Source organism: Melozone crissalis, unplaced genomic scaffold (genome assembly GCF_028551555.1).
Source record: "Melozone crissalis strain CALT ecotype California unplaced genomic scaffold, PUWL_Pcris_2 ptg000042l_1, whole genome shotgun sequence".
In the NCBI taxonomy this organism is placed as follows: domain Eukaryota; kingdom Metazoa; phylum Chordata; class Aves; order Passeriformes; family Passerellidae; genus Melozone; species Melozone crissalis.
In genome coordinates, this window is record NW_026535820.1 from 40,959,675 (window position 1) to 40,980,539 (window position 20,865).

Sequence of the window (20,865 nt, forward strand, 5' to 3'; positions counted from 1 at the left end):
CACTTGGGAGCAATGTTTTCCAAATGAAGCAAAAGAGGTACCCTTAGAGGTTAAATGGTTTTGCTCTTGTTCCTAAGTGCACCCTTTGAGATTTAACTCCACAATTGCATCATGCATGTCTCTTCTGAATAACTGCTTAGTCACACTGGACTGAAAAATATTTTCAATACATTCAGTCTCACACTACCAGAAATACTTGAGGTAGCTTGCTGCTGCTGTCATCATGAAATCAAATAAATGAGAAATTTAGAAATTTGTCTGTGGTGTTTTGGAATACATCATTCTTACCTTTCAACATACAAGTTGTATGGTGAAAAACTAAAATTGAGACTCTTTGGTAGGGTTAGTTCCATTGTCTCACTTGGAAGACTCCTAAGAGCACAGGATAGAAACTTCTCAAAAGAGGATATTCAAGAAGTAGCTGTGAAAGAAGCACCATGTGATATTCCAAGATACATGATACACTTTTCAGTGTACTGTGAAGCACAGCCAAATGAGAGTTGGTGGTGTGGAAGTAGAGCTAAACATACCAACACAAAATCTGTCTTCTCAGGCACCTAATCTTACAGAAAAAGACTTGGTAGATTTAGAGCCTTAGGCAAAACTTCAGCTTCCAGGAGAATAGTGCAAATTATATATGAGGGCCTCAGCATATTCACAATCTGAGCTGAATATATAACATATATTCATTTTGTATTTAGTCCTAAACAAATTACATGGCTGGTGGAGTTTGGTTGAGACCCAGTTTCATTCAAAGTTGAAATGAACCTCAGTTCCACTTTACAAGTCAGCACATGGGCTTGAATTACTTTTATCAGAGTTAAGTTTGACCCTTAGAGCACTGAATATAATTGGTTCTTAAGTAAGGGAGTGAGGAAGAGAACTTCCTCTCGGTCCTAGTTGAATTCCTTTAAGAGGCACAGCAGCAGGTCAAGTTTTTATTTTCAGTGCCTTAAATCTATGATAGCGAAAAAAAAAAAGAAGCTTCACCTACAAGCATCAGGCAAATTACAGTTTAAACATATGTTGCTTGTTTGCCTGTTGCCGCAGACTCAGTAAACATTCCCAAGCCTATTCAGTAATGAGGTGTTCCCATTTACACAAGACATCATTCTGATTTTGCACTAGTTACTCATCTCAGCAAAGGCTGAGGACTTTTTCTCCTAAAATGCCCAACATCTACCCTTCTGTTGAAGAAGGGAGGTACTAGTGTTCAAGTACTGTAGCAGTGTGTAGTAGTAGTGTTCAAGTGTTTCCAGGCATACCACAAAGGCCTATGGTAGATGCAGCAACTGAATTTACAGAGGATATTTAAAAAACATAAGGCTTCAGCATCTAAACTGGGGAGAGGCAGGGAGGATGAAGGAGGGAAGATAGTAGAGAGGTCTCCAAGACAGAACACCATGTCAGTACAGAAAGGTTTGTTTGGGGCATAGCTTGTCCTATATTTATTTTGTCTTGGATACACCTTTCATTCAAAGACAGCACAGTATCTTTGGGAATTCCCTTGCATTTCAAATGAAATTAAACTCCTTTTTCAGAATAGTCTTCTGTTCTCATCTTCTTACTTCCTCACTCAAGATTACTAAACAAGATGTCTCTTCACCCAGAATGAATTGCAGGGGAAATAAAGCATAAGATAAAAATGAACTGCTGCTTTTTATTTATACTGACGTATATATACCATATAATGTGATGGGAAACTGCATTTTTGGTTTTCACACTACACCAGCAGCACTTAAGAAAACGTCTTTCTTTTTGTTCTCTAACTGCAATATAAAAATTGATTCTGGAATACAGAAACGTGGATTGCAGCTTCCCTCCTCTAAGAAGCAACAGAGATGTGTTCACAAGCTCTACAAACAAAGCATCATCACAGCATACCTCTCCATCCCACCTTCTTTTTCTCTGCATTTTCTTTGTCCTCGGCTTCCTGCTGCCAAACATTTTTTGTATCAAACTCAAAAGGCCCTCTTCTTCTCTCATAACTCTTACCATGATGGTCACCAGCCACAAACTCTCTGTGAACCATAAAATCTGGTAGAGAGGAAACACAGCTCCTGCAGGCAAAGATTTAATGCTTGTTTGTACAAGGTATACAAATCCTGCACTTTAGTACAGAAGCATTCAGAAATGTTAGTAGGTGAAGAGGGAGGCCAAGATGTGTTGGGTCCCAGCAATCTTACCGTGGTTTCTCAATCCCTGCAGGATTGGCACAGTGTGTGAACCAGTCAGGGGCAGCATATGCTGCTGGAGGGGACTTCATTACCATAGGAGTGTAGTGCCTCAGTAGGTCTGGAGAGAAAAAGACAAAAGCCAGTACTTTTCTCACTTCTTATCTAGTAGCAAAAGCACTACCTTTGTTTTCAGATTACTGTTTTGTCAGGAATAAATTAATTTCCTCATTTTTTCCACAAGTTTATTTCAAAAGTCCAGCGGATCCTTCTGTAGCATCTATGAGCACTTTACACCACACTCAAGCAAAGCCAAGGAAAATAAAGGAAAACCAAAGAAGCAGATATAGACAGATGCTCACCAGGTCGGCCTCCTTGCTTTGCCAGCCTGACATAGGCTGAATCAGTCTCTTTGATCCTCTTCCTGTGGTACCCAGGCAGTGGCACTTCATGGGGAGCTCTTGGAATCTGGGAGGGAAGTGGGCTCTTCTCTGGTTGTTTCAGTGCCATGGGGTATTGCTGTCCTGCAATAATGGAAAATATTTATGGTAAAAGTTAACTGATAGAATCTCTTTTTCAGGCAACTTAACAAATTGAGCCCACCTGGAACATGAAGGAGGTGACACATTTCATCGTGAAGACAAAAGACAAGGCTTGCTTATTCTGGGGGATATAGCACAAGCCATTTCTAGAGATGAGATGCAAAACACTTTTGTTTCAGTTCTGAGACAACATTCAAGTTTTCCTGTAATGTGCTCTCATACAGAGGATCATGCCTCTTTATTCAGAAAACTATTTCCAAAGACACATCAAAAACAGTGAAAGGCACATGAGACAACAGAAAACACTTCAGCCTTTGGTTTCCTTTCCTTCACATGTATTATCTAAAAGCAAAGACAGTAGTTGTCCATTGGCAGGTCCTTATTTGTAAAACCAAACCTGATCCCAAAATAAAAAAAATAATAAAAACAACACCAAACGCCCTACTTCTCCATACATTACTTTCTCAACTTTTAGTGAGCAAAAGCAAATACAAACAAATCGTTCAAAATGGGAGAATGAACGCAGATAAATAAGAAAAGGTCAGTACGAGGTACTGTGCCATATAAGATGCACAGGCACTTACCGGAGTGATTCCAGCCGCAGCTGATGCCGTTCGGTCGCTGTAAGGACAGCACTTCCAGGAGCAGCTCGCTGAGGAGCTCCTGGCACACACACACGCTCTGGCTGTGCCCAAACCCAACCCCAAGAACAGCTCAAAGCGCTGCCGCTCCCCGGGGTCAGGCCGCAGAGGCACAGCCCGCTCCTCCCGGGCGGGTCCGTCCGTCCCAGGGCGCTGTCCCGCTGCCGCTGCCCGGGGTCCCCGCTGCCGCCGCGCCTGCAGCCCGGAGAGCCAGGGGCCATTCCCCGAGGGGTGACCCGCACCCCCGGGAAAGCGGCGGGACGGAGCCTCTCCAAGGGGAGAGGCGGGCGGAGCCGGAGCCGGAGCCGCCGGGGGCGGAGCGGACCATCCCGGCCCGCGGTGCCTCCCTCCCTCTTCCCTTTCTTCTGCGAGGTGGAAGCTCGGCGCGTTGCTTACCACCGCCAGCAGCAGCCGGGGCGCAGAGCAGAGTGGGGGCCGCTCCCGGCTCGGGAAGCGGCGGGAGCTGTGCCAAGACGCCTTCCTCCCAAAGAGGGAAAGACGCTCTCCCACTGTGACCGCCCGCCCAGACCTTGCCCCTTCTGAGGAACTCCATCCCAGCTGAAAGGACGACAAAATCCATTCTTTATTACATGGCATTTAACAGTCTGTACTATTTAATTTTTGCCTTCTGGCCGGTCCATATACTGAAAGCCTGCTGCAACCCTTTTGGTTCCTTGAAATACCCTCTGAGATTTTCTTTGTGTTCCTGGAGCTGGCAAGCCTGTTTATCCACCAATGCTCCTTCTTCATCTTTCCATGTCTGGGACCTGGAGAACATGGAAGGATGATGTGATATAGTGGGAGAATGTGGAGGGATGGAGGGACGTGAAGAAAGTGCTGGGGTGATGGAACATGGAGCATATAGTGAGACAGAGGAGATGAGGGCCATAGGGATGGTGGAATGGGGGCATGATGAGTCATGAAGATATTGGGATGTGGAGAGAATGGACAGATAGTGGGACGTGGAGATTGTGGGATGTGTAGGGACATAGAGGAAATGGAGTGGTAGAGAACATATAGGGATGGTGGGATATGATGGGACAATGGCCCAAGGAGGAGATGGAGGGACAGTGAGAAATGGAGGATAACAAGTTGGAGGAGACAGGGCTGTTGGGCCAAGGGGTGGTGGAATGATCAATGGAGAGGCCAGACAGCTGAAAGCATTTGGGACAGAAGGACAGTGGAACACAGGGAAAATGGAACATAATGAGCAGTGGGACAGAGCAGTTGGTGGCTAGGGGAACACTGAGGCCAGAAGCAGCACAAGCTGCAAGCTCGGGAACCAGGAGATCCCTGAAGGGCTCACCCAGGCTCTGTGCTACATGTGGGGGTACCAGATGTTGCCCCCCACCTCCTGGGGACCCTCCCTTCTCATTCCCATATGTGCCCCCAGGCACATCTCTTCCCACACACAGACATGGATTGCTGTGAGGCAGGTTGAGATACCCTGTGAGGCAGTCTGAGGTCGAGGTACACCCCATGGGTGAAATTGTATTGCATATTGGGGTGGGCTGCAACATCCTGTGGGGTGCACCAGGTCCACACATGTTGGCAGTCCACAAAACTTTTAGGGTTGGAAGGAACCTCAGAAGATCATCCAGTCCAACCCCCCTGCCAAGGCAGGGTGACCTAGGAAATTTACACAGGAGCATGTCCAATTGAGTTTTGAATGTCTGCAGATAGGGAGACTCCACAGTCTCCCTGGGCAGCCTGTTCCTGTGCTCTGCCACCCTCAATGTAAAGTTCTTCTTCAGATTGAGGTGGAACTTCTTGTGTTTTAGTTTATGCCCATTGCTTCTTGTCCTGTCTCTGGGCACCACTGAAAAGTCTGGCACTATCCTCTGGACACCCACCTTTGACATGCATTGATGAGATTCCCTCTGAGTTTTCTCTAGACTTGGGCCCAGCTCCCTCAATCTCTTTCCCTGGGAAGATGCTCCAGATCCCAGATCATCTTCATGGCCTCCTGGACCCTCTCCAGTAACTCCATGTCTTTCTTGTGCTAAGTAGCCCAGAACTGAAACCACAGCAGATGTGGCCTCACTATGACTGACTAGAGGGGCAGGATCATCTCCTTTGACCCTCTGGTCACACACTTCCCAATGCACTCAGGGTACTATTGGCCCTTCTGGCCCCAAGGACACACTGCCAGCTCATAGTCAACTTGTTATCCAACAAGACTCCCAGGTCCTTCTCCACAGAGGTGCTCTCTCATCTGATTCAGCAGTGCCCTCATATTTTCTCTCATCTTTCTTTTGCTGCTGATATACCTGTAAAAGCCCTTCTCGTTGTCCTTGTTATCCCTTGCCAGATTGAATTCCAAGGTGACTTTGGCCTTCCTTGCTGCATCCCTGAATGCTCTGACAATGCTCCCATGTGGCCTGTCCCTTTTTCCACATCCCATAAATTTTTTCTTCACAAATTTCAGATTTACTAGAAACGTGTATGGGCTCCATCCATATTACAGGTGCCATACAATGGGACAACCACACCCTCCCCACACAAATCCAACCCCACACAAACAGCTGCTGCACAATGGTTTTTATTGGCTTTCGAAGCTTGGGGGGCTAGGGGGAATTGAGCACTTGGAAGTCTAAATGAGACAGCTGCAAGTTCAGGTAGGATACTTGGGGATCCAGATCTTCACTCTTCATTGAGTCCCTTCTGAGGGAGGAGAAAAAGGGGAAGTTGGGGGACAGCCATGGGGCGGCCCATGAGGCACCTGTGGGCAGGGGAAAGTCCCACCTTGGCTCCAATGTCGCGGCTCTTGGCCCGCAGCTTGTTGACCTGGGACTCGGCGATGTCGGCACGCTCCTCTGCCTCATCCAGCTCGTGCTGTGCCTTGCGGAACTTGGCCAGGTTGGTGTTGGCCTGTTCCTCCTGAGGGTGCAGGCACACCAGTGAGGCTCCCACACAGCTCTGTCTGGCCTCCTGCCACCCCCTCTGCCCCCCATACATCTGCCTTTTTTTATGCTCCATCTGACCCACAGTAGAAACACCTGTTTCTTCAGACATTCTATTTTTGAACCACCCAACCATCTATTCAATGATCCATCCATCCATCCATCCATCCCGCCATTTAATCTTCCACCCACATAAACTTGAAGCCAGCCTTCCTTCCTTCCTTCCTTCCTTCCTTCCTTCCTTCCTTCCTTCCTTCCGCCACTTCCGCCACTTCCGCCACTTCCGCCACTTCCTTCCTTCCGCCACTTCCTTCCTTCCACCACTTCTTTCCGCCACTTCCTTCCACCACTTCCTTCCTTCCTTCCGCCACTTCGTTCCACCACTTTCTCTCACCACTTCCTCCCGCCACTTCTTCCCTTCCGCCACTTCCTTCCTTCCACCACTTCCTTCCTTCCGCCACTTCCTTCCTTCCACCACTTCTTTCCGCCACTTCCTTCCACCACTTCCTTCCTTCCTTCCTTCCGCCACTTCGTTCCGCCACTTTCTCTCACCACTTCCTCCCGCCACTTCCTCCCTTCCGCCACTTCCTTCCTTCCACCACTTCCTTCCTTCCGCCACTTCCTTCCTTCCACCACTTCTTTCCGCCACTTTCTCTCACCACTTCCTCCCGCCACTTCCTTCCTTCCGCCACTTCCTTCCTTCTACCACTTCCTTCCTTCCACCACTTCCTTCCGCCACTTCCTCTCACCACTTCCTCCCGCCACTTCCTTCCGCCACTTCCTTCTGCCACTTCCTTCCTTCTGCCACTTCCTTCCTTCCTTTCACCACTTCCGCCACTTCCCACATCCAACCATCATCTCTCAATCCCATCACCAACCCACCCTCCTCACCCCCTAATACCTCACCACCTCATCTCAAGTCTCCTGCTACTCCCCCCATCGTCTCCCGCATCCTAAACCCACACTGTCCCCTCTGGGGCAGGGGTGGTCCCATGGCTGCCCACCCAGTGCTCACCGCCTCTTCTGCCTGTCGCTTGTAGGCCTTGACCTTCAGCTGGAGCTTGTCCACGAGGTCTTGGAGACGGATCATATTTTTACGGTCTTCCTCTGTCTGTAGGGTGAGACACACATGGATCATGACCTGACCCTACCTGCGCTTGGAATCACCACCCAAGCTACGAGGGTCAGGAGACAGGTAATGATGTTCTGGGGGAATGGAGCCTCTCAGGATCTGTGGGTGGCCTCAGCTCTGGGAGCAGGAGGTGAGATGTCTTCTTTCCCCTGATGAGGTCAGGGGTGGATCATGCAAAGACCCCATGGATGCTGGGACACTGAGAGATGACCTGGGTGGCTCATGACCCAGACAATATTCTGGATCCCACTGCAGTATCAGACATACACACAGTGGGTGAATAGTATTGAATATAGACAGCCTGTGTCTATCTGGCCAGCAGGTCAGCCATGTTCTAGGTCATGTTCAGCATGAGATATGAGGCCCTGTGGCAATGGGGCAGGAACTGACCTGGGCCAGCCCAGGAGCCCCACCTGGTAGCTGAGTTCCTTGACGCGACGCTCAGACTTGCGGAGACCCTTAATGCTCTCAGCATTGCGCTTCTGCTCAGCCTCCAGCTCATTCTCCAGCTCCCGCACACGAGCCTCCAGCTTCTGCAGCTGCTTCTTGCCCCCTTTCAGGGCCAGTTGCTCGGCCTCATCCAACCTCATCTGCAGGTCCTTGATGGTCTGCTCCATGTTCTTCTTCATCCGCTCCAGATGGGCGCTGGTGTCCTGCTCCTTCTTCAGCTCCTCTGCCATCATGGCCGCCTGCCCAAGGAGAGGAGCAAGCAGGGAAGGAGAACCCAAGCATGCTCTCCATCACCCCCCAGTGGAAGGTACCCTAGGCGCTGGTCCCACTATTGCACTCACATCAGTGATGGCTTTCTTGGCCTTCTCCTCAGCATTCCTGCACTCCTGGATGGCCTCTTCCACCTCTGTCTGCAGCTGGGAGATGTCAGCCTCCATCTTCTTCTTCTGGTTGATGAGGCTGGTGTTCTGGAGTTAGAGGAGAGGATCTCAAGAGGTGTCTCTTGAACTGCTGGCGCATCCTTCTTCAACCTTCTAGTACTTAATGCCCCCCAACTCCCTGCCAAGTCTGAGGGCTTAAAGGATCTAGAGATCTTGGTAACTCAACCCATTAGAAGTCCACACTAGTGGAGGTGACCTCTATCCTTGAAGGTGTGTGATGTGTTACCTGTGAGTGGAGAAGCTGGACCCTCTCACTGGCCTCAATCAGCTCCTGCTCAGCCAGCTTGCGGGCCCTCTCAGTCTGTTCCACCACTGCCTGCATCTCCTCCAGCTCTGACTGGAGAAGGTTGTTTCTTCTCTCCACAATGGCAATATTCTCCTTCAGGTCTTCATTGGCTCTTACCACATCATCCAGCTGCAGTTGGGTGTCCTGTTGGGGTAAGTAAAATGGACATCAGCCAACAGCTCAGAGTCCTAGGAAGACCTCCTTATAGGTGGGTAAACCCACCTTGAGGTGAGCCTGGGCTCCTTTCAGGTGGGACTGAGCTTCCGCAGCCACACGGTTGGCATGGCTGAGCTGAATCTCCATCTCATTGAGGTCACCCTCCATCTTCTTCTTCAGCCTCAGGGCCTCGTTGCGGCTCCGGGTCTCAGCGTCCAGCGAGGTCTGCAGTGAGTCCACCACCCGCAGGTGGTTGCGCTTGGCCTGCTCCATCTCCTCATCCTTCTCGGCCAGCTTGCGCTCATAGTCTGCCTTGACCTGGTTGAACTCCAGTTGGGCCCTCAGGATCTTTCCCTCCTCATGCTCCAGAGAGGCCTGGTGGATACAAAGAGAAATTAGTGAGCAACAGAAAAGACCAAGACAACATGAGACTCATGGAGATGTGATTGGGCTCACCTCAGCCTCCTCCAGTGCAGCTTGGAGCTCCAGTTTCTCGGCATCTAGCTGCTTCCGAACCTTCTCCAATTCGTGAATGGTCTTGTGGCTGCCACCCAGCTGCTCCGTCAGGTCCGAGATCTCCTCTGCTCAGATAAGATCTCATCAGACTTGGTGGAAAGTGGTGGAGAAGAAGGTGGGCAGGGGGAGTACCACGGTCTCACCTTGGAGGTTCTTGTTCTCCCTTTTGAAGGTTTCCAGGTGCTCAAGCGACTCCTCATAGGCATTCTTCAGCTTGAAGAGCTCAGTGCTGAGGGACCTGGCCTCTTTCTGCGATGCCTCCAGCTCCATCTGTGACTCTTCAAACTTCTGCTTCCACTCAGACAAGATCTGGAGCAAAGCTAGGGGTCACCCTCTATCCCTGCCTCCCGTCTGCTCCTGTCTCACCACTGTGCCCTTGTACCTTGTCAAAGTTTCTCTGCTTCTTGTCCAACGCAGCAGCTGCTGCATTTGATCGCTCCACATCTGCCATCAGGTCTTCAATCTCATTTTGCAGCCGGTGTTTAGTCTTCTCCAGGGAGGAACACTTGGCATTGACCGCCTCTACTGCCTCCTCAGCCTCCTGCAACCGCTGGGCCAGCTTCTTCCTGATGTGGGAGAAAACCTGTGTGACCCATGGACCAAGTGGGCCAATTCAACTTATTCTCCCTATTCATTGGCCGAGGATCTGGATTTCCACCATCTCCAGATCCCTAAATCTTCTCCAGATTCTTCTACAGTGGAAGTGTATGCGCTCTTCCCTGCCTCATAGAGGTTTCCTTTCATGGGGAGATGACTCACTTGGCCTCCTCCAGTTCCTCAGTGCGCTGGATGGCATCTGTCTCATACTTGGTCCTCCACTGTGCCACCTCAGAGTTGGCCTTGGAGAGTGAGCGCTGGAGTTCAGCCTTGGCCTCTGTCTCCTCCTCATACTGCTCCCTCAGAAGGTCACAGTCATGCCGGGCTGACTGGAGGGCATGGGCCAGTGCATTCTTGGCCTGGGAGGGAGAGGCAAGGAGTAGGTGAACTTGACCTATGTGTATGTCCTCAAACTCAGTAAGCACTGGTATTTCTCAGCCAAACCTTCTCTAGATCATTCCAACCAAATTCAGCACATCTAGACCCAGAGCAATCTAAAGGTGCTCTAGTGTGGACCAGTTTTACTTCTCCTCGTCCAGTGCCACCCAACCACCCATAGACCAACCCAGCTGCTTCAGAACTGACCTGCTCAGCCCAACCTCTCAGCTGTTAGACCAATGTAACCCAACTCAACCACTCTTAGATGCAACCACCCCACTGAACTGGCAAACTTGAATTCCATTTGGTGCTACCACTATGGGGGTGAAGGGCACCTTGTCTTGTGGCCCTTTTGGAGACCCTATCGGCCATCCTACAAACCTCACCTTCATCTCCTCCTCCAGCTGCCTCTTCAAGTCCTCCATCTGCTGGGTGTATGACTGCTTGCCCCTAGTTAATTGAGAGACAAGGGCCTCCTTTTCCTCCAGCTGGCGGGACAGCTCTCCTGCAGAGGTAGGGCAGGTTTTCAAGGTGTAGCAAGGATTGAAGATGTGGGGCAGGGGTTGAGGATGTGGAGTGAGGGGTATGATGGGTCAGGGTTCGCACCATTCTCAGTCTGGAGCTTGGCCCGTTGGGTGCTGGTGTCATTGAGGACTCGTTGTGTCTCCTCCAACTTGGCCCGGTGTTCAGCTGCCTGGTCCTCCATGGTGCGAGAGATCTTCTCCATGCCCACCTTGGAGGAGAAAAGTATGGAGGGAAGGAATGAAGAAGGAGAATGATGCCCATGGTGGAGACAGGATTTCCACCTTAGCCTCTTTTTACCTTGGCTTTTATGAGTTGCTCCATGTTGGAGCTGAGGTCATCCAGCTCCAGCTTGAGGTCACTCTTCTCCTTCTCCAGCTTCTGTTTGACGCGCTGTAAGTTGTCGATCTGCTCGCTGAGCTCAGCCACACTGTCAGCATGCTTCTTGCGCAGCGCAGCGGCTGTGGCCTCATGCTGCAGCGTGGCCTCCTCCAGGTCCCGCCGCATCTTCTGGAACTCTGCCTCCCGCTTCTTGTTGAGCTCAATCTGCACTGATGTGACACCACCCGCCTCCTCCAGCCGCTCGCTGATCTCCTCCAGCTCTCGTGACAGGTCTGAGCGCAGCTTCTCCACCTTGGCTCTTCCTGTCCGCTCTGCTTCCAACTCCTCCTCCAGCTCCTCAATCCGTGCCTGTGCTCCAGTGATGGAGCTGTTGTCAGCAGACTTGGCTCCACCCAAATCCTCCACTCAACTCAACCAATTGAGCTGGAGACTTTTCAATCCAACTCACCCCAATAAGCTGAAAATACTTCAGCTCATGTCAGACATTCTGAACATTTGTCAACCAAATGAAACTCCTAAACTCAGCCTAACCAGATAGAGACTCTTCATGTCAACCCAACCAGCCAGAGGCTCTCCAGTCCAGCACAAATAAGCAGAGAATAAATCCTCACCTGCAGCTCTTTCAGCTTCTTCTGGAGCTGCAGAGCCAGAGCCTGCTCATCCTCAACCTTGCTGTTCTGCTGGTTGATCTCAAACTCTTTCCTGCAAATGAAAGCAGCTAGCAGTGAGGTCCTTGCCCTTGCCCCAGTTTAGATTGAGGGAAGAGGTCCATTTTTACTTCTTGAGCTTCTCCTCCAGCTGCTGCTTGTCATTCTCCAAGTCCATGATGTTCTCCTGGGTCAGCTTCAAGTCGCCTTCCAGCTTCCTTTTTGCCCGTTCCAGGTCCATCCGGACCTTCTTCTCCTGTTCCAGGGAGCCTTCAAGCTGTGTGGAAACATGGAAAAGGGTAGAACCTCAGTTTGCCATCATATCTGCCCCAGAAAATGCCTTAGCACTACTCATGGTAGGACCAGATCATACTCACGTCATCCACTTGCTGTTCCATCTTTAGTTTGGCCTTTGTCAGGGTGTTGACTTTGTCCTCCTCTGCCTGCAGGTCATCCAGTGTCTGCTGGTGAGATTCTTGCAGGGCCTTCTTTTCCTTTGTTAACTTTGCGATGGTTTCATCCAGCCCAGCCATCTCCTCTGTGAGGTTCTTGACCTGAAGGAGGAGAAACACTAGGCCTCCAGCTTAGTACCAGAGGTAGGATAAAGCTGGGTAATGCTGCTGTTGTCCTTGACCAATGAGGCCACTGCAGTGGTAGAAAAGCCAAAGGATGTTGAGTCTTCATGTAGTCCAGATCAACTAGCCCTGGATCTCCTCAACCCCACACAACCAGGTTGTGTTGATCCAAATCACTACAACTTAAGGTCAAGGCCTCTGTCCAGACTCACCTTGTTCTCAGTGGCATGTTTCTCCTTCTCCACCTTGGCCAGAGTCAGCTCTAGATCATCAATATCCTTTTTCAGCTCCGAACACTCATCCTCCAGCTTCCTCTTCCTAGCTGTCAGCTCTGCATTCATCTCTTCTTCATCCTCCAGTCTCTCTGTCAGCTCCTTCACCTTGGCCTCCAGCTGGATCTTGTTCTTGATCAGCTGGTCACAGCGCTCCTCAGCATCATTCAGGTTGTCCTGCTCCTGTATTGGAGTGGTAGATGAAGTAGGGTGGCCCTGGAGGGCTGCTGGTCACCCCCCTGACAGTTTTTGGGGCAGTCTCACTTACAGCCTGCACTTGGAGCTGAAGGTCATTCTTCTCCTGCAGCATGGAGACCATCTTCTCCTCCAGCTCCTTGCGCCGGGTCTCCGACTTCTCCAGGGCCTCCTTCAGCCGCCCAAATTCTTCCTTCATGTTCTAAAGAAGAACCCAGGTGGCCAGTAGCCACATCCCCTCTATCCATCAACCTCACCCAACCCATTTTGGATCCCAAGCTGCCTGTCTCATCACCTCCTCCCACCTGCATCTCCTTTTCTGTCTCAGCACTCTTCAGCAAAGGCTTGATCTTGAAGTAGAGCTTCATCCAAGGCCAGTTCTTCACCCCCATGAAGGCCCTGATGTTCCACTGGATCACCAGCAGTGAGTCCCTACAATGGTGACACAGATGCTGCTACGCCACAAATCTGGTGACCCACCAGACATCCCTTCTCAAGGAGAAAGACCCTTCCCCTCTCACCGCCGCTCCAGGATCTTCTTGAACTCAATGCGCATGAGCTGCCCTCGGGCCTGAGCCTGGATGCGGGTGATGATGCGGGAGAGGCGCTCATCCCGCATCTCCTCCAGAAGTCCCAGCAGCCCAGCCTTGAAGAAGACCTGATGGAGGAAGGAGGCAAGTGACAGGGTGAATTTGTTGGGAAGAGTTCATGGACAGATGGATGGGTTGATGAGTTGTTGGGGGAATGAAGCGATGGATGGTGTGGTGGATAGGCAGGTGGACACATCAGTGGACACATCAGTGGACACATCAGTCTACATGACCCCATGGGTGGTAGGACCATGGAGACACCATGTGCCCTTACCTTAGTGTGTCCAAATTTGTACTGGTTGTGGTCAATGTCAATGGACCCCAGGAGCTTTTCAGCGCCCTTGCGACTGTCAATGAACTGCCCCTCAGGAATGGCAGCAGGGTTCAGGATGCGGTACCTGGTGACCAGAGAGGACATGAAAACCCTGAGGTCAGCCCCAGTCAGGTTGTCCACCCCATTCCCACATTTTCTCCTCTGTGCCTACCGCTGTCGGAAGTCCCCATAGAGGATGCGATTGGGGAAGCCCTTGCGGCAGATGCGGATGCCCTCTAGCACCCCGTTGCAGCGCAGTTGGTGCATTACCAGGGGATTGTCCATCACACCTGGCAGTGGGTCAGAGGGGTGGTGTCAGCCACAAGCCACACCCACCACCCTTCTCCCTGCCCTCAGCCCTGCCCTTTGCTCACCTGGCTCCTTCCGCTCATTGGGGATGATGCAGCGGACAAAGTGAGGGTGGGTGGTCTTGAGGTTGGCCATCAGCTTGTTGAGATTCTCCTGTTGAGAGAGGGAGGAGAGAAGAAGCTGACTTATGAGAGAGCAAGAGAGGGTCTGTGGGACTGAAGGGGTCTTCCACTACTCAGGAGATTGTCCTCCCATTGCCCCAAACTGGGTCCACTATGTAGGTCACTCACCCGATGCAGTGCTGAGACAGTCTGAAAGGAGGAACCTTTCTTCTTGGCTCCTTTCCCCTTCCCTCCATCACCACCTAGAGAGAAGGGGGATAGGGTAACACAGGAAAGAGGGTGACTAGTAAACAGTAGCCTTCTCCATCAACTCATTGCTCCATCACCCCATCATCCATTCACCCACCAGCATCTGCCCCAGCGTAGTTGGAGAAGAGGTTGGCCAAGAGCTTCAGGGCTGATTTCTGGTAGAGCCCCACCACTGTCTCATTGAGAGGGTCCTTGTTCTTCTCCAGCCACCCAATAATGTTGTAATCCACTGTGCCAGCATAGTGGACAAGAGAGAAATGGGCTTCTGGCTTCCCCTTGACATTGCGTGGCTTCCCAAAGTTGGCCGACTTGCCCAGGTGATTATCAAAGAGCTTGGCCTTGAAGGTCATGTCTGAGGCTTTGGGAAACATGCACTCCTCCTCCAGGATGGACATGATCCCCATGGGCTAGGAAGAAAAGTGGTGGTGGAGGACACCAAGCACGACCCAGCTGATCAACTTTGGGGCCCCTGGCAGGCTCCAGCTGAAAGGGCCCTTCCCCCCAAAGTCCTTTCTGCCCCCACGAGACCCTGGGGGAGGTGGTACCTTCTCAATGAGGTCAATGCAGGCCTGGAGGTCCATGCCAAAGTCAATGAACTCCCACTCAATGCCCTCCTTCTTGTATTCCTCTTGCTCTAGCACGAACATGTGGTGGTTGAAAAACTGCTGCAGCTTCTCGTTGGTGAAGTTGATGCAGAGCTGCTCAAAGCTGTTGAACTGCAGAAGGAGAGAGAAGATGAGGTTAACTGGCATTCAACAGAATGCCTGATGAGATCCATAGGTGAACCTGAGCTCTAACTGGGTCAAAAGAATGCCCAGTAGTATCAATGAAGTCAACTCAACACCCAAGAGGACAAATACCCTGCCACCCCCTCAGTCCTCACATCAAAGATCTCAAATCCAGCGATGTCTAGCACACCGATAAAGTACTGCCTTGGCTGCTTGGTGTCCAGGGAGTTGTTGATCCTCACCACCATCCAGTTAAACATCTTCTCATATACAGCCTTGGCCAAGGCCCCAATGGAGTAGTACACCTGCTGGACATTCTGCCCCTTGGTGACATATTCATTGCCCACCTTCACCCGTGGGTGACACAACCCCTTGAGAAGATCCGCTGAGTTCAGCCCCATCAAGTAGGCTGACTTGTCAGCATCTGCAGAGCATCAAGAAAAAGATGTGCTGTCAGATTCCACCTAACCTGGTGACCCCAAGACCTATGTCATTCCGTACCCACTCACCTTCAGTACCATCTGGTTCTGCCTGCTCTTCTCGTTGCTTCTGTTTGAACTTCATGTTGCCAAAGTGCATGATGGCACCCGTCAGCTTGTAGACACCCGCCTTCTCCTCAGCTGTGAAGCCCAGGACATCAAAAGCGCTCTGGGTGATAGGGAGAGGGCCTTGCCACCAGCTGTGGTCGTGGCTCTCTGCTGGCCACCATTTGTGTCTCTCTGCCCTTCCAGCTCATCACCTCCTCCGTCCATCTGCAGACTCATCCATCCATGGACTCTCCCATTATGGATTCACCCATCCATACATCCATGTGAGGACTCATGAATCCATGGATCTAGCTGTCCATCCATACATGGATACATCCATCCATCTATCCGAGGACTACATTCATCCATTTACCAATCCATGGATTCTTCTAACCATTCATCCATCCATAGACTCATCCATTTATGGATTCATCCATCCATGGACTGATCCATTCACCATTAACTTCATCCATGCATCCATGGACTCATCTATCTGTTTAAGGACTTGTTCACCCACAGACACATCTGTTCACCTAAGTACTCCCCCACCTAAGTACTGTTTTTATCTCCATCCAAAACCTGCCTCCTTGCCTACCTTCTATTCCTCACCCCACATCATCTCACTCCACCAACCCACCATCTTCCACCCTTCCTATCCTCCACCTCTCATCCCTATGTTCCTCCTCTCCTTCACCTATCCATATTCTACTCTCTCAACCATCCACCTTCATGGGGATGTCCACCTACCCACTCCACCACTTACGTCAGTTGCCAACAGCTCTTCAGAGTCATCAATGGAGGCCACAGTCACCTCTCCTTGGGAGACATAACTGTAGTCATAAGGGTTGTTCGTGATGAGAAGCATCTCTGTTCCGTGGAGCCAGGATAGAGAGAAAAACTGAGCATTTGCACTGGCTAAACAGCCCCAAATCATCCTCAACTGCCCCAGGAAGGAGTGGAGAATTGGAGAAGAGGAGGTAGAAGACTCAAGGCCAAGCATCCTACTCACCCAGCAGCTCTGGCTTCTTGTTGGAAAGGATCTGGTAAAAGATGTGGTAGTTCCTCTCAGCTTTCAGCTGGAAGATGACACGAGACTTCTCCAGGAGGTCTGAGGTGGATATGGAGAGAAGGAGGATGGAGGTTGCGGTGAGGAGATGGATTGAGACATGGAGAGATGGATGGTGGGATGAGTAGATGGAGGGAAGAAGAGAGGAAAATGAAAGGTCAGATGGACAGTGGGATGAGATGATGGATCCATCATCAATGAAGACAGATGAAGGGATGGACATGGATGAGGGGGAGGCAGGCAAGGAGGGAGGGAGGGAGGTAGACACAAGGAGATGGAGGAACAAAGAATTGGAGGTGGAGGGTCAGGTCAACGGTGGGATAAGGAGATGGAGATGAAGAGGCGACTGAATGGAGGGAAGAAGGGAGATATGTGTGGATGAATGTAGCTCCTAGGTGGATGGATGAAGTTCATGGGTGGATGGAGGAGTCCCTACATGGATGAGTCCTAGGATGGATGAATAAATCCATGGATAGATAAGTCCATGGATGGATAATGGACTACAAGACAGCCTCTCACTGGGCTCTCAACCCACTCACAGGTCTCAATGTCAGCTGATGCCAACTTCCCGGTGGCCCCGAAATGGATCCGGATGAACTTTCCCTGGGAAAGCAGTGGCAGGAGGTGGAGGTGGCTGCCTTCATGCAGCAGTTCCCACACCACAGATCCTGTCCCGCAAACTGCCCCACAGACCCTTCCTCATACAACCCACCCCCAGCACTCACAAATCGGGAGGAGTTGTCGTTGCGGAGGGTCTTGGCATTGCCGAAGGCCTCCAAGGCAGGGTTGGCCTGGATGATCTGGTCCTCCAGGGTGCCCTGCATGGGGTGGGACAATGCTGGGTGTGGATACCACTGGGGTACACTCTCTGCCAAGGGTACATGGACTGAGGAACTCACCTTGCTGCTATTGGTGACCTCCTTCTTGCGATCGCCAATGGCAGCAATGCTGGCAAAGTATTGGATGACCCTCTTGGTGTTGACTGTCTTCCCCGCCCCGGATTCTCCGCTGGGGGAGCAACAGTGAGATATTGGATAACATCCTGATAGGTCCTTCATCCCTCCCCATTGCTCTGGGACAGGGCTGGAAAAAGCAGGGCCTTACGTGATGAGGATGGACTGGTTCTCTCGGTCTGCCAAGAAAAAAGAAGAGTCAGATGGGATGAAGCTGGGAAACATACTTGGGGTCTTAGGGTTGAGGCTGAGATCCTCCATCCTCCCAGGTGAGAACCAGTTCTAAGTCAGGAGCCATTTATTGGAGTGGGATCTTCTAGTTTGAGATCCTCACAGAACATCCTTACCTGTCAGCATGTTCTGGTAGGCATTGTCAGAGATGGAGAAGATGTGGGGTGGAGCTTCACTCCGCTTCTTTCCCCGGTAGGCAGCCACCACCTCAGCATTGTAGACAGGCAACCACTTGTAGGGGTTGACAGTCACACAGAAGAGCCCTGAGTAGGTCTGAAGAAAAGGGCAGGCAGGTCAGAGCCAGGAGGTGCCAGCCCACCAGGTGGGGACATCCTAGGTCTAGGTGGCCCACAGGATGTGGTGATGGAATGTCCTGATCTTGTCTGAAAAGGGTCTGGAGAAGGGACATCTTGGGTCTGGGTGGCCCACAACATGCTGGGACACCTCTTGTCAGGGGCCCAAGGGATCTGGGGATGGAACATATTATGTCCTATCAAGGGAGCTATTGAAGTGACATCTTGGATCTGGGTGGCCACAGGGGTCAGGTGATGCAACATCTGAGGTCTTGGTGGCTGAGGCAGTCTAGAAATGGGATTATTTTTGGTCTGGGTGGCCCAAGGGGGCTGGAAAAAGAGCAACCAGGTTGTAGGTGTCCCAAAGTCTGTGAAAAAGCCACACCAGGTTTTAGGTGGCCCATAGATTCTCTGGAAGCCCCATCTGGTACTAAATATCCCAAGAGCTTTAGGGAAGGGTCCCTAGTTTCCATCCATCCACCCCATAGGTTGTGGGGAAGGCCTCGCCTACTTCCCAGGTGCTCCAGGGGCTTGTGGGAAGGCTCACATAGATCAGCCAAGAGGCATAGCGCTCCTTGAGGTTGTAAAGGACAGCAGGCTCATGGAGGAAGGTCAGCATTGCCATGTCCTCGATCTTGTCAAATTTGGGGGGGTTCTGCTGGTGAATGTCAGCTTCCTTCACCGTCACCGTCTGGGGGGAATGGAGAGACATGGGGCTGGGGGTTGGGAGATGTCCATGGCTTGGGGGGTAGGGGGTGCTCCATTGGTAGGATTTCTTTCATGGGTTGAGAGGGGTCTCCTAAAGTTTGGGGGGTACCCCCCATCGGTTGTGAGACTTCAATGGGTCAGGGCTCCCACCACTATAAGCCTGGTTTCCCCCTCCTCTGTTTGCTCTCCCCCAAACCTTCAACCCCCCTCCCTCCTTTAACTCCTCCCCCATTAATTTCATCCCATTAATTCCTCCCTCCTTAACCCTTCACCCCCCTAATTCCCATTAACTCCTTATACCCTATGATGCCCAACCCCCTCGTTTTTTCCCTGCACCAGTCACCCCCTATCCCCTATGCCCCCACCTGCCATCAGCTCTTGCCATCCTTATCCCCTCCCTCCATTACCCTCTCACCCCCATTAACCCTTTGCCCCACATGGCCCCTTGCCCCCCCTCCCTTCACCCCCCCATCCCCCAGCTGCCCACCTCTCCCAGCTCAGTCTGCACGGTGGCCTCCCCTCCCTGCCGCCCTGTCACCCGGCCCCGCACGAACTCCTCCCGGGGGTGTGGGACGAAGCACTCGCTGCGCGGGTCGAAGGGTCTGGTCTGCGCTGCCAGCCGCTCCCGCTCCCCGGGCCGCAGGAACGACGCTGCCGCCCCCAGCGCTGCCAGCACCGCGTCCGCCATCCTGCCCCGCACAGACACGGACCCTGCATCACCCGGGGGCTGCCAGCCCGTGGCCACAGGGTCCGCCCCCTGCTCCATGGCCCCACACAGCCCCACTGGCCAGAGCCCACTGCCATGCATGGGCCCCCTTAGCCATGCCCAGATCCCTGTGGCAGACCCCAGGGCCAGACACAGAGCTTTGCAGCTGTGCACAGCCCCATGCATGGGTCCCTACAGATGTGCAGGACCTCTGCACGCCCTCTGTAGCCCTCTGCACGCCCACGTAGTCATGCACTGCCCCCTGCACAGACTCCTGCAGTGATTCAGGGACTCCCTATAACAATTAAAGGGACCCCTTTAACGATGAAGGGACCCCTGATGGTGATGTACAGGACTTCATAGGTGAGTATGGCCCCATGCACAGAATCCTGTAGCCATTCATGACCTCATGTATTGAGCCCTACACAGTGCACAGACCCTGTGTAGCTGTGGGCAGACCCCTATAATCATGCAGGGACCCCAATCCCATGCACAGCCCCATGCACAGACTCCTGTACTGATGCAGGCACCCCCACAACCCTGGAATGATGCACGGCCCCCTGCAGCACAAAGACCCCTATAGCCACACACAGACCCCCATAATGATTCAGGCATCCCTACAGTGATGCACAGAGACCCATAGCAGTGCAGGGACCCCTATAACACTGCAGGGAACCTTAGAGTCCTGCACAGCCCCACATGCAGACCCCCACAGCAAAATATGGATCCCCTGTAGTGATGTGCAGACCCTTTAGCGACACACACACCCTATAGCAGCATGGCCCCACCACTCCCCCCACCCAAAGCACCCATCCCCACACTGCCCCACAGCATCACCCTCACCTGGAGTCTGTGGATCTAGCAGGTAAGATGAAGGAAGCTGGAGGAACATGGAGAGGGTGAGTAGGGCTACATCCCTTGCCCCCTATAGACCCTCTTTGCCCCATAGACCCCTTTATGCCCCATAGATCTCTTTGCCACGTAGACCCCATGTCCCCCATAGCCCTGCTAGTGCCCCACAGACCATCAGTGTCCCCTAGATTGCTCTGCCCCCCTAAATCTCTTTCCCCCATAGTTCCTCACAGTGGTTCTTATAACTTCTTGATTCATAACCCCATGTGAAGCCCACAGGTCCCCACACCCCAGAGAACCCCTATGTGTCCCATAGGCCCTCTGTGCCCCATATTCCCCCACAGATTCCTGTGTCCCATAGATCCCCATATGTCCCATAACCCTCCTGTGCACCCCATAGCCCCCCATTTCCCCCCCCCAGCCCTTCATATCCACATCCCACATTCCCAC

The 20,865-nt window shown here is 51.9% G+C and overlaps 2 protein-coding genes across 5 annotated transcripts in view; both read right to left on the reverse strand.

Moving 5' to 3' along the window:
* Positions 1-3,477, reverse strand: part of UPP1 (uridine phosphorylase 1) — a 28,715-nt gene extending 25,238 nt beyond the window's left edge. The window contains exons 1-4 of the mRNA XM_054284889.1: positions 3,301-3,477; positions 2,537-2,698; positions 2,187-2,295; positions 1,898-2,060 (exon numbers count right to left, since the gene is read on the reverse strand). Of these exons, the coding sequence (XP_054140864.1) occupies positions 1,898-2,060; positions 2,187-2,295; positions 2,537-2,684 (420 nt within the window). The 5' untranslated portion in view covers positions 2,685-2,698; positions 3,301-3,477. The remainder of the gene's footprint in view (positions 1-1,897; positions 2,061-2,186; positions 2,296-2,536; positions 2,699-3,300) is intronic.
* A 2,523-nt stretch (positions 3,478-6,000) lies between these two features.
* Positions 6,001-19,545, reverse strand: LOC128942738 (myosin-6-like). Of its 4 annotated transcripts, none has more exons than XM_054285406.1 (38): positions 19,345-19,545; positions 18,697-18,840; positions 17,973-18,129; positions 17,777-17,804; positions 17,572-17,680; positions 17,398-17,490; positions 17,212-17,275; positions 16,616-16,714; positions 16,370-16,473; positions 15,589-15,727; positions 15,235-15,503; positions 14,897-15,067; positions 14,449-14,758; positions 14,271-14,332; positions 14,046-14,133; positions 13,844-13,961; positions 13,633-13,756; positions 13,290-13,426; positions 13,074-13,200; positions 12,842-12,970; positions 12,514-12,756; positions 12,104-12,280; positions 11,858-12,003; positions 11,691-11,781; positions 11,038-11,427; positions 10,822-10,948; positions 10,602-10,720; positions 10,000-10,196; positions 9,623-9,806; positions 9,384-9,549; positions 9,181-9,305; positions 8,791-9,099; positions 8,509-8,712; positions 8,184-8,309; positions 7,806-8,081; positions 7,276-7,371; positions 6,103-6,237; positions 6,001-6,018 (listed from the first exon to the last, which is right to left on the reverse strand). In XM_054285406.1, exons 1-38 carry the CDS (start codon positions 19,543-19,545, stop codon positions 6,001-6,003), a joined length of 5,802 nt encoding a protein of 1,933 aa, XP_054141381.1. The 4 variants fall into 4 exon arrangements, with proteins under 4 accessions (XP_054141381.1, XP_054141380.1, XP_054141379.1 ...); XM_054285405.1 differs by having other exon boundaries at positions 6,001-6,021; XM_054285404.1 differs by having other exon boundaries at positions 14,271-14,344.
* Between the last annotated feature and the right edge of the window lie 1,320 nt (positions 19,546-20,865).

Excerpts from the sequence above, each read along its gene's own strand:
- LOC128942738 (XM_054285403.1), bottom strand. The coding sequence starts at position 19,545 with ATGGCGGACGCGGTGCTGGCAGCGCTGGGGGCGGCAGCGTCGTTCCTG. Across the intron at positions 18,841-19,344 it reads TGCAGACTGAGCTGGGAGAG|ACGGTGACGGTGAAGGAAGC; the intron begins GTGGGCAGCTGG and ends CATTCCCCCCAG. Across the intron at positions 10,721-10,821 it reads CAAGCTCCAGACTGAGAATG|GAGAGCTGTCCCGCCAGCTG; the intron begins GTGCGAACCCTG and ends CTACCTCTGCAG.